The 12,169-nt window shown below is 49.7% G+C and overlaps 1 protein-coding gene across 2 annotated transcripts in view; it reads left to right on the top strand.

The window, feature by feature from the left end:
- The window catches only part of ccdc18 (coiled-coil domain containing 18), a 40,942-nt gene that overhangs the window by 11,919 nt on the left and 16,854 nt on the right, over positions 1 to 12,169 (top strand). Inside the window, exons 12-18 of one of the 2 annotated variants that reach the window (XM_034104543.2) lie at positions 1,939 to 2,073; positions 2,620 to 2,694; positions 3,160 to 3,276; positions 4,764 to 4,931; positions 7,078 to 7,220; positions 9,045 to 9,208; positions 10,325 to 10,538. In XM_034104543.2, the coding sequence (XP_033960434.1) occupies positions 1,939 to 2,073; positions 2,620 to 2,694; positions 3,160 to 3,276; positions 4,764 to 4,931; positions 7,078 to 7,220; positions 9,045 to 9,208; positions 10,325 to 10,538 (1,016 nt within the window). Of the gene's footprint in view, positions 1 to 1,938; positions 2,074 to 2,616; positions 2,695 to 3,159; positions 3,277 to 4,763; positions 4,932 to 7,077; positions 7,221 to 9,044; positions 9,209 to 10,324; positions 10,539 to 12,169 lie in introns of both variants that reach the window. The other variant, XM_034104542.2, reaches the window with a different exon arrangement.

The following is a 12,169-nucleotide window of genomic DNA, read 5'->3' as shown; positions in this document are numbered from 1 at the left end:
TAGGGAAGGGGGACGAGTTATGTCCTTATTGGTGCAGACTTGTCGCCAGGTCTGGCCTACGACCGTCGTAGGCTGCTTTCCCAGTTACAGCTCAGTTACTGGGCTGTCTGTACTTCCGACCCTTGGGTGGTCTCCACCTTAACCCAGGGGTACGAACCGCAGTTCCAGCCCCTAGCCTTTGGCCGGGACAGTCGTCAGCGATGCGGCAGAGGCCCTAGCTCTGGCCCAAGAGTTGTCCGTCCTTCTGTCCAAGGACGCAATCGAGCCAGTAGACCCTCTGCTTAGCACAGGGGGTTCTACTCGGCGTACTTTCTCGTGAGCAAGAAAGTCGGCGGATTTCGCCTGATCTTGGACCTCAGAGGAATCAACAGATTCTTGAAGGTGCTGCCACTCTATATGCTGACCACAGCACATGCACAGCTGTGGAATTGAGGGATGCCTACTTCCACGTGGGCCGGGCAACATGGTGCCTTATATTCAGTTCCTTCGGCCCTTGGGCAGCTGCCTCGGCCATTGTGCCCTTGGGCCCGCTGGCGTTGCGCCCCATGCAGATGTGGCTGAACAGCCTTCACTTGGACGCCAAGTGGCACAGGCGCAGGGAAGTCAGGGTGTCGCAGCGTTGCCTCCACTCTCGGTCACACTGGAGGGGCCTATCTCCTGATGGGCGTGCCCATGGGCACCATCCCATCCCGCCAGGAGAGCGTCACCATAGGTGCAGGTCTCTCAGGGTGGGGTGCAGTACGGCAGGGCAGGACCGTTCAGGGTCAGTAGTCTGCCCAGGAGGGTGCACGCCATGCCAACGTGCTAGAGCTTCGGGCTGTGCAGCTTGCACTCACGCACTTTCTACCCCTACTGGGGGGCAAGAATGTGTGTGTTCCTTGGGACAGCAGGTACGCTGTTGCCCAGACAGCAGTCCCTTCTAGACAGTGGGCGTTCTCACTCCACCTTGAAGGTCTATACGGCTGCTATATCTGCCCGTCATGTGGGAGTGGACGGCGCCACAGTGGGGCGCCACAGGTTATTGTCCCTCTTCCTGAGAGGGGCTTTACGGCTGCGTCCGCCTAGCACCCCGAGGGCTCCAGCTTGGGACTTGCCCCTAGTGCTGAATGCCCTGTCATCTCCTCCCTTCGAGCCCCTAGCCCAGGTGGAGCTTAAGTGGCTGTCCCTGAAGGCAGCATTTCTGCTGGCCATGACCTCAGGGAAACGAGTTGGAGAGCTACATGCCCTCTCTGTGAGTGATACATGCCTGAGGTGGAACTCCGATGGCTCGGGTGTTGCCCTCTGGCCGAACGTGGCGTTCCTGCCCAAAGTGCTTCCACTAGCCCACTCCAATCGGCCTATCCAGCTGGCGCGCTTTAATGTCCCACAGGAGAACGGCACAACTGAGTTGCTGTGCCCTGTGCGTACCCTAGAGGCGTATATTGGTGCTACGGCCCATATACGACAGTCAGAGCAGCTCTTCATCTGCCATGGCGGCACGAAAAGGGGCTGTGCTCTCTCAAAACAGCGGCTTTCCCACTGGGTTGTGGATACAATCACACATGCCTATGGGGCCAGTGGCCGCCCCCCGCCATCAGGGGTGAGATGTCACTCTACAAGGAGCATCTCAACATCTTGGGCTGCCCTGAGAGGGGTGTCCCTGGAGACCATCTGTAACGGCTGTAACTACGGTTCTATGAGTCCCGGATGACCGCCAGAGTTTCCGGTCACTCAGAATTCTTGTGTGCTCGCGAGAAGATTCTGGGAACCGATCCACTAATGACGCCGGCCTATGTAGCCGTAGTCACGTGGGTCACAGGTGACTTTGTTGTTATTGGTACTCGAACTGCGCATGCGTGCGATGGACATATCCAGTGCTAAAGCACCGCCTCTGGTGGTCATCCGGGACTCATAGAACCGTAGTTACAGCCGTAACTATCGATTTCCTGTCCTCTGCAGCTTCAGCTGTGTGTGGAGGAGGCTGAGACTCGGGTGTTGGAGATGGAGCAGAATCTAAGCTCAGTCCAGACGGAGAGAGACGCGGCTCAGGAGGTTGCTCTCCTGCTGCAGAGCTCCGTGGAACAGCTCACACAGGTCAGGACGGTCTTACACTGTGTAGAAGCATATCTGTGCCTTTCCGAGCACAGGAACCATTTCAGATGAAGCTACAGCTACTTTGACCCTTTGGATAACGCTGGGTGTCTTAATGCATATGGCATAGACTCTGGTCTGGTTTTCATTTCAATTTATTTTTATTTAGGATTTTTTACCTCAGCTAAAGTTCAATAAAGTGTGTATTCAAAATACACTTACAAAAGACCCTTAAGGTCCAAAATGTCCCCAAAATGTTTTATCCCACGGCCATTACATCATACAATCATACATTGTAATATATCAAGCTTTCCATCCAAAGCAAAGGCTTCAAAACAATATGTCGCCATCTTTTGTCCGATGGGACAACAACTTGGTATGTGTGGGGTTTCCTGAAGCACTCTATTGCTCACGGACCAATGGGCTTTTAAGAGTTCAAATGGTGATATTGATGAAAATGTGAACGTTAAAATAAGGACTGAAGTTGGTTGAAAGATTGTACCTTTTTCATCCAGGTGTTTTCTATTTGTTTTGATTGAATTGCAGCAGAGGCAGGATGAAGTGCAGCACAACGAGGAGTTGCTGAGGAGTTTGGAGGAGCAGGCGACTCAGTCTGCCACCAAGGTTTGCACAAAGACACGTTACCAAAGACAAACTGTGAGACGGAAAGGTCCAGTGTTTAGAACCTAGGAGATGTATTGGCAGAAATGGAAAACACTATGCTATGTTTTTATGTGTGTGCTGTCTTTAGCTTAGATGGGGGGGGGGGGGGGGGGGGCTTTATATCTGTGTATGGAGCAGGTCCTCTTCACAGTCTGCATGTTCCTACAGTAGCTCAGTTAGAACGGACAAACCAAGCACACTCCAGAGAGGTCTTTTCACAGGTTTACGGCACATGAAGGCCGATTCTCTACACGTTCAGAAAGGGAAGGGTGAGCGGAGGATCCCGCTGGTTACAATCTGCGACCTTGCTGCACAAGGCCACTTCCTTTGACACACTGGACCTTTTAGATGTACAAAAACATCTGGCATATTGAATGAATTCCAGCATACACACTTGTAAGCACCTTCCATGTGTTTGTACATCAGGTGAGTGAACTGCAGACGTCTCTGTCAGCGTGCAGAGAGGAGCTGGTCTTCTACCTGCAGCAGACGGAGGAGGTGACGAAGAACTATGAGAGTGAGCTGCAGAAGAACAAAGACAAGGTACAGCGTGAGCACACGAATATCTCCATCTGCTCTCCTCTCCTTTTCTGTATGCAACCCTGATCCTCTCCCTGTTCCTCCCCCTGTTCCTCCCCCTGTTCCTCCCCATGTTCCCCCCCCCTGTTCCTCCCCATGTTCCTTCCCCCTGTTCCTCCCCCTGTTCCCCCCCCTGTCCCTCCCCCTGTCCCCCCCCTGTGCCTCCCCCTGTTCCTCCCCCTGTGCCTCCCCCCTGTTCCTCCCCCTGTTCCTCTCCGCTGTTCCTCCCCCTGTTCCTCTCCCCTGTTCCTCCCCCTGTTCCTCTCCCCTGTTCCTCTCCCCTGATCCTCCCCCCTGATCCTCCCCCTGTTCCTCCCCCTGTTCCTCCCCCCTGTTCCTCCCCCTGTTCCTCTCCGCTGTTCCTCCCCCTGTTCCTCTCCCCTGTTCCTCTCCCCTGTTCCTCTCCCCTGATCCTCTCCCCTGTTCCTCCCCCTGTTCCTCTCCCCTGTTCCTCCCCCTGTTCCTCTCCCCTGTTCCTCCCCCTGTTCCTCCCCCTGTTCCTCCCCCCTGATCCTCCCCCTGTTCCCCCCCCTGTCCCTCCCCCTGTCCCCCCCCCCTGTCCCCCCCCCTGTGCCTCTCCCCTGTTCCTCTCCCCTGTTCCTCCCCCCTGTTCCTCCCCCTGATCCTCCCCCTGTTCCTCCCCCTGTCCCCCCCCTGTGCCTCCCCCCTGTTCCTCCCCCTCCCCCCTGTTCCTCCCCCTCCCCCCCTGTTCCTCCCCCTGTTCCTCCCCCTGATCCTCCCCCTGTTCCTCTCCCCTGTTCCTCTCCCCTGTTCCTCCCCCTGTTCCCCCCCCTGTCCCTCCCCCTGTCCCCCCCCTGTGCCTCCCCCCTGTTCCTCCCCCTGTGCCTCCCCCCTGTTCCTCTCCCCTGTTCCTCTCCCCTGTTCCTCCCCCCTGATCCTCCCCCCTGTTCCTCCCCCGATCCTCCCCCTGTCCCCCCCCTGTGCCTCCCCCCTGTTCCTCCCCCTGTTCCTCTCCCCTTTTCCTCCCCCCTGTTCCTCCCCCTGATCCTCCCCCCTGTTCCTCTCCCCTGTTCCTCCCCCCTGATCCTCCCCCTGTTCCCCCCCCTGTCCCCCCCCTGTGCCTCCCCCCTGTTCCTCCCCCTGTGCCTCCCCCCTGTTCCTCCCCCTGTTCCTCTCCCCTGTTCCTCCCCCTGTTCCCCCCCCTGTTCCTCTCCCCTGTTCCTCCCCCCTGTTCCCCCCCCTGTTCCTCCCCCTGTTCCTCCCCCCTGTTCCTCCCCTGTTCCTCTCCCCTGTTCCTCCCCCCGATCCTCCCCCTGTTCCTCTCCCCTGTTCCTCCCCCTGTTCCTCCCCCCTGATCCTCCCCCTGTTCCTCCCCCTGTTCCCCCCCTGTTCCTCCCCCCCTGTTCCCCCCCCTGTTCCTCCCCCTGTTCCTCCCCCCTGTTCCTCCCCCTGTTCCTCCCCCTGTTCCCCCCCTGTTCCTCCCTCCTCAGGTGTCCTCCCTGCAGGAGAAGCTCCACAGCACCACCCTGGAGTGTCAGAGCTCTGGTGAGCAGAACCTGCAGCTGCAGCTCTCTCTGCAGCAGCAGCAGAGCATGCTGACGGAGAGCTCTGCTCACATGTCGGAGCTGGAGGAGAGTCAGAGCCAGCTGCAGGGACAGGTCAGCTGGAGAAAGTCAAATGCACAACATCTCTTTTCTGCTAGGAAGTAGCGTAGCATTATGGGAGTTGTTGTCTTCAGCACCATTTAGGTCATTGCAGTCGGCTCAGAATGATCCAAAGAAGGCTCCTCGTCAAAAGCAATGCACCATAGTGTCCTTCTTTTACATTCTTGCATTTCTATTTCTTCTTGCATTTTTTAAAATGTATTTTTATGTCTCAATTATATTCTATATTGCATTGTTCGAGGTGCCTAGCATGCTGGCCAAACCGTGAACACGCTGTCGCTGAAACCTACCTAATATGGACGTTTTATTGGCTTATTTAAAAACCTGATCACATGACTCCTTCTGCTCGTGTGCAGAAGACAACAGAGCCTTTAATGTTCTTCTATTTCTACTTTCCCCTTTAGTTAGTATTCCTCCAGAGGCTTGTTTCTCTGACAGTGCACGTGATTAATGAACTGTTATCAAGTGTTTTTATCTTGTCTTTAATGATTTGTTCGAGGCTTGCAGTCGGCCATCTTTAGAGGGTGACAGAAATACTGCAAAAATGCTTTTTATTGAATGACATGAGGTGACAGACGTTCACAGAGAGCAGCACATTAATGCAAATGTCTATTCTCTTCTGTAGCTTTAAGTTCACTGATAAAAGCTGTAACTGGATCTCTGTCCTTGCTTGAGAGAATATATCTGTGTTAGCATGAGATTTATTTTCCGGCTCAGCACGTTTTAGGAGCTGGTTGTACTTTCTGTCCTTCACAGCAAACGGAGGACACCAGTCTCCGTTCAGTGCGCTCAGGGGAGTCATGTGGAGCCTCTCTGTAGAGGAGAGGGACCCCGCTAACACACTAGACAACAGATTGCCTAAAGCAGGGGTTCCCAACCGGGGGGGCGCCAAAAATCGCAGGGGGTGCGCCAGGCCTAATATCATATTTAGACTTTTTTAAATTAATTTATTTACATATAATTGTTACACAACACATGATTGTCGCTAAAAGCCTTGTCTCTACATTACAATAAAGTATAACAAATAATGTATTAATTCATTTGAATAAAAATTCAAGTTAGTAGCTAATAAAGGCATAACAAGACAGAAATGTATAATTGTTTCTTTAGTAGAAATGTTTCTTCTGCGCGTAAAGTGTCCAAACCAGGCTTTTCTGGATAAGCACATGTTTAAAACGGTCATTGTCCATGCCGGTTTCAGTTGGATTATTTGTCACAGTTGCTCCGATCAGATCGGTCTCCTCCATTTTGTAGATTACTTACGACTTTTGAATCCACAAAAACACATCGGCAAAATCCGGTTTACTTTGAGCGTGTGTTTTAAACAGTTTAATCCCTTTGCGAATTGTTTCCACTTCCGCGCCGTCCTTTAATTTCTTCACACAGCGGGAATCCAGATGAATGAATCCTGAGTCCAATAACCATCAAAATAGTGCTCCTTGATCACGCTTTCATCCTCCTTTAACAACACACTCCACATTCATCCAGTTTGTGACAGTAGCATTTTGAGACTTTGAAACTTTAATTACCGCTGCTGCCTTGTCTGTTTCCCCCCCTCCCCCCTTGTGTGTGTGTGGGGGGGGGGCGCAACCTCCAACAGGAGTAATTTGGGGGGCTCTCGTGGAGAAAGGTTGGGAGCCCCTGGCCTAAAGGCTGAGAGCATGTTGCATGCTGAGAAGCAGGATTTATTTAGCGTTCTGCGGTTGAAGCTGAAATGCTGAGAATAAATAGGAAATATTGAGAAAAAGTTTAAATACCATTCCGAGTAGAGTTGAAATAACAATATTAAAATTGTAAGTCAAAGTGTTTTAATAAAGATCAAATGTGGAAAATAAGTTAAAAAATTAGAAATACATTTGATACACCCTTTTTGAGAACGTCGAGAATAAAATACATGGTCAGAATAAATCAAACTATTTGGTTAAGCGCATATCCTGACAATTCAAAACAAATGAGAAATAACCCAAATGTTTCATTTGACCCTAATGCTCTTCCGTAGGTCTTTGTAAACAAGACAATGTTACTTTAAAATAATGAATGTTTCTTTATTGTCTTTCTTCATTTCAGTCCTTAGATCTCTCCACGTTGGGACAATGGAACAGTGAATAGTGGCTGCAATAAATGTGGTGTTTATGTGCAGGTGTCCAGTGTGGAGCAGCAGCTGGAGCGGGCCCGGGCGTCTCTGCAGGGCGAGGTGAGGAGCAGGGAGCAGGACGCCCAGAGGAGAGAGGCGGAGCTGCAGGAGGTCACCCAGCAGAACACACAGCTGGCAGAGAGTGTGGGGTGAGAAGAGCACCCACACACACACGCACACACACACACACACACACACACACACACACACACACACACACACACACACACACACACAAACACACGCACACCCACACAGGGACGAGATGTAGTTAAGATGCAGAATCAACCAGATTTTGGGACCACTAAGTGACTTTATTTCACTCTTTTGACGCTGTCCTTCTTGTTAGTACAACCTGTACAAACATGAACAACGTCACTCAGAGTGAAAGTGTGTCAGCAAAGCATCAAAACATCATCATTTCCATTCATTCTTATAATTAGATCAATCCTACGTGTCAGTTTACAGGAGTACATTTCCGCTTTCCCTGAAACATTAAGCTAAATAAATATGTTCCGGTGTTCAAAAGAGATCACAATCAGGCCGCCCCGTAGCACAGCGGTTAGATCGTGCGGCCCATGTAATGTATGTAGGTTAGCATTGACGCATTTCATGCCCTCTGTAGCGCCCTTTCAACACTGGCATCCTCTAACAAAGTGTAAACAGGCATATGCTGTATATGCATTCTGTCAGGAGAAATGGTTCTTGGTTCTCCAACATGCAGGACCCAGTATAAAGACATAATGCAGGGGGTTATTTGTGTGCAGGTTTTTGTTAAACAAGTAACAGACTGCTGCTACTGATGTTACAATCTGTTAGCATGTGTTGGTGTTAGCACAGGGGACATGAGTGCGGAAACAAACGGATCAGCTGTCATCAGAAACAGGCATTCAGCGGTGAGCCTGTATCCGTCCTTCAAAGGGTCCTATTCTGCTTTTTAGTGTTTTCTCTTCCCCATTGTTCGTGATAGGCTAAGGGGCGGTACCTCTCTCAGCAGTCATCAGAGCAGACTGGGCTCTGGTTTCTGACAGAGGGTGAAAAGAGGTGCTGCAGCACAGGCAGTGTGAGAGAGATAAAGAGCTTTCTGAACATTAAAGCAGAGACATGTCCCAGTGGAGACGCTACACACTGATGTGAACCTGGACATGAGCATTATAGGGCAGCACTAGTCTCATCTATTCCATCCACTGTGTGTTTTCCAGCAGCATCACAGTATTTGACCAAGAAGACAACGACGCCCTGCTCCTCGCCACTTAAAGCATACGATGTTCCTTTCACTTGTTTGTGTTGGAAAAATCCAAATGTAGTCTCTTTTCTATTTTAAGAAAGAAAAACAAATAGCCTGAAGGTACACACTTGTAGCGCTGAGTGTATTTCCCAGGACTACAAGTGTGGGCCTTTTGTTTGTTGCTATTTTTAACAGAATGTTTTTGTGCGTGCTGTTCTTCTTGATCCGAGCAAACAGTCTTATGACTACACCACATCCCGTTTGTCTGCAGGCATGGAGCAGCCCTCCCTCCCTCCCTCCCTCCCTCCCTCCCTCCCTGCTCCTCTCACCCCTAAACATATCAATTGAGATCTTAGTTTGAAACTGAGATAGAAGCCTGGTGTCTGTGGAGTTATCTCATCCCATAGTTCTGCTGGTTATCCCTCTTTGTGTGACCTTTTGAATGCTCCCAAAGCATGTGGTGGTTTGAACACGGCATCAGAGGGCATGTGTGCATTGCTCACTTAACACTTTCTAAGGGATTTTCCTTCCTTTAAGTCTACGATGGGGGCCGTGCTTACAGTGAGGTGAGGAGACATGTCGCCGCAGGAGCAATGCCTCGTGCGTACTGCTTTAGGCTTCATCGGTCTTATCTTCTTCCCTTTTACAGCAGCTTTTTGTCCAAAAACAGTATTTACGTCTTTTGTTTGCTGCACAAACCCACTGATGGTTGTGTGTACGTGTTTCCTCTGTGTGCTTACTGCAGCCACCTGAAGTCAGAGGTGGTGAAGTGTCGAGGGGAGCTGCTTTCTAAAGATTCGGAGCTGCATCGCCTGCAGAGGGATGTCACCGTCAAGACTTCTCAGATCAGCTGCCTGGACGAAAGCCTGCAGCAGCTGAGCAGCCTGCTCAACAGCAAGGGTGACATGGGTACGTTTTGTTTCAGAGAAGAGACCGTAGAAGCCGACACGGCTCTGGTTTTTAAATCAGTAGAACGGACCTACTTTCCCACCGGACAAAAAGCCACTAACATCAGGCGTTTGTCTGCAGTTGGAAATGTTACAATCATTCATCCCGGGACAAGTGACCCGGCTGCAGTCGTGGTGGGACAGGGATACGCTCAGTGATGGACCTCACGCTAACTGTCCTTTCTACATCACAAGGCTTTAATGACGCGCTTTGAAGTGAATACCTGATAAATCAATAATAACGACATGTTATAACCACACAAGACACACAGTCATTGCTCTCTCCACTCAGCTACCAGACTCCAGAGATAGGCCTTCTCTGATGATGATGAAACACACTTCATTTAGAGTTCTCAGGGAATACAATTAAACAAATGAAAACTATCTTTGTTCGTATTTCAAATGTCTTTACACAACAATCTCCTTTTCTGGTGAGTTAAAGAAATGTTATGGGCAGAGTCAAATGTGAGAAGAAACAGCGGTTATTGGCTGTGCCCAAAGCCACCGGCTCCTTGGACAGAAACACACTGTTCATCGTCCAAACTCAAGAGAAGCCAAAATACAACTCAATAAAACCACATTTATTTGTCTACACTTTTCTAACAATCTCACAATCTTGACAGAAACATCCATTTGACCTCAGTAATCATCGTGTCACACACTTCATTCAAACTATCGTATCATTATAAACACAACTCATCAAACCGTTCTTGCTATCCTCTTCCCGTGATATACTTTCCTCACAGTCACCAGAGTCCATTCTTTTTATCTCACGGTTCATTTTGTCAAACACAATTCAAACTCCACAGAACCAAAATAACACCCAACCAACAGCTCTGAGTCTCACGGCTCCAACAATCGGCAGCTCTGGTTTAAGGGAATGAAAGAGACACTTAAGAAGAAAGGACCATTGTCCTTTACTAGCCCTCCTTTCTGGGGCATGTATGACTCTGAAGGTGAAACAACATACTTATCTACTAGCGTGGGGAGGAAGTATATTCCTCACTTAGTGGGTTTGCGCTTGCTTTAAAGACTGCATATATGTGCATGAAGTAATGTTCCCTTCTCGCCCCTCCAGTGATGGACCTGGAGGAGCAGCTGCACCGCTGTGAGGCCGACAGGAGCAACGTCTCCCAGCGCCTGCAGGTCCTGGAGGGCCAGCTGCAGGCGGTGCGCACCGAGCTGAGCGAGACTCTGGAGCAGCTGCGGGAACTCCGAGACGTTCTGCAGAGAACCCAAAGCACCGCAGACCAGAGGAAAGCCTCCGTGGAAACACTGACCATCCAACTTAGGTGAGGTCACGCCCTCGTGTGAAATATCCTTCTGCTCACAGGAACAAGGGACGAGCCTCACGTGGACATGACGTCCCCAGGTGTGAAGCAATGTAAACATTGTCCATGTTGTAGCACAAAGTCACACACTGACACACATGGAGCCTCTCACTGCCCCAGAGCCCACTGCAGCTCACACTTTGGACGTATGACTTCTGGATGCTGCGGCTACATCTGTGTTCTCGCATGAAATCATGATGTAATATAATATGAATTTCAGATTGTTATTGTAAATAACCCCTAATACGCTTTTTGGGGTTTCCTTTTCCTTTAGTGTCATAGGTTTCTGTGCATGTAAATGGTCACAAAGGCTAAACTCCCTGTGTTCCCTCCAGAGGGAGCTTCTCTCCCACACACTTACTGCTCAATGAGCAGAATAGGGCCCGTTGTGTACGGGATTGTAATGTATTTGTAATTTGCTGGGTGAGTTTTGGTTTTCTATTTATTTAAAACAACATCAGATAAAAAAAGTGTATGTTTGAATTACATACATTGTGTAACACACTTTGTGCAGCTATTGTACACCAAGGATTGAAAATGTTTTATAGAAAAGAAAATATTTCACAAGTCCCATCATTCATTCCCATATTAGTGTCTTAAAGAGCAGTCGTTCTCAACCTGGGGTTCAGGACCCCCATTAGGGTCCTAAGGTAATTCCAGGGGTCTCCATATAGCAGTGACCATCAACTGGCACATCCGGTCCGCCAGACATTCTCATCCGGCCCGCACGACGGGGGTGACTGTGGCGTGAGTAATGTGCAGTACCGGAGTCCAACAGAGAGGCAGCAGCTGCGGGACAGTAGCCTGCGTACTGCGTTGCCTTCCCTGCCCTGAAGAAGAAGAAGTGATCCTTCGTTTGCGTGAAGAGTCTGCTTTATTCCCTCCGCAGAAGTAGCCCCGCTGCGAGGCTCCGGCGACTTCACTGTACATGCAATCCCCCCCCCCCCCCCCAACCGTGTGCAACAGAGAGGCAGCAGCTGCTGCTTTATGCGCCCTGCAGTACCTGAGCGTGCTCCACTAGCCCCCCCCCCTCCCCCCCAGGGCTATATATAAAAATCGCTGTTCCACGAAAGTGTCTATTGGATAAATGTAGTTGGTGATCCCTGCCATATAGCATTGAATAAATACATTAAATAACTTAAACATTTAATAAAAAACCCACTGCAAAATATTGTTATATATTTATTTTAATATTTATATGTTATACGTTTTTATAATAATATTTTAGAATGTGAAATGACTATTACATTACATTGCCTTACCAGTGATATCATTTGTTGAAAATAGATTTGTAAAAAGTGTATTTCTGAGAGTCAAAGTGTGCTGCACATGAGTTTCTGACAGCGGACTACAAGTGAGTCAGGAGTCATCAAAAATCAAAGTCACATTATTGCTTAGGAGTCGTGTCCTTAAGCACTGCTGTTTTAGAGGACACTGAGCTCAGGCAGTAGCAGGGACATGCTGACGCTCAGTACAGAAACGCCCTCTAGAGAAGAACATAAGAGTTGTAATAATCTAGGCTACTGTCATGAGTTTCTTTGAAGTCAAAAAGGATCCTAAAGTGATCCCTTGTTCACGTTGTAAGCACTCAA

This window comes from Pseudochaenichthys georgianus, chromosome 17, assembly GCF_902827115.2.
Source record: "Pseudochaenichthys georgianus chromosome 17, fPseGeo1.2, whole genome shotgun sequence".
NCBI lineage: Eukaryota > Metazoa > Chordata > Actinopteri > Perciformes > Channichthyidae > Pseudochaenichthys > Pseudochaenichthys georgianus.
This window is presented reverse-complemented; position numbering and strand designations above follow the sequence as displayed.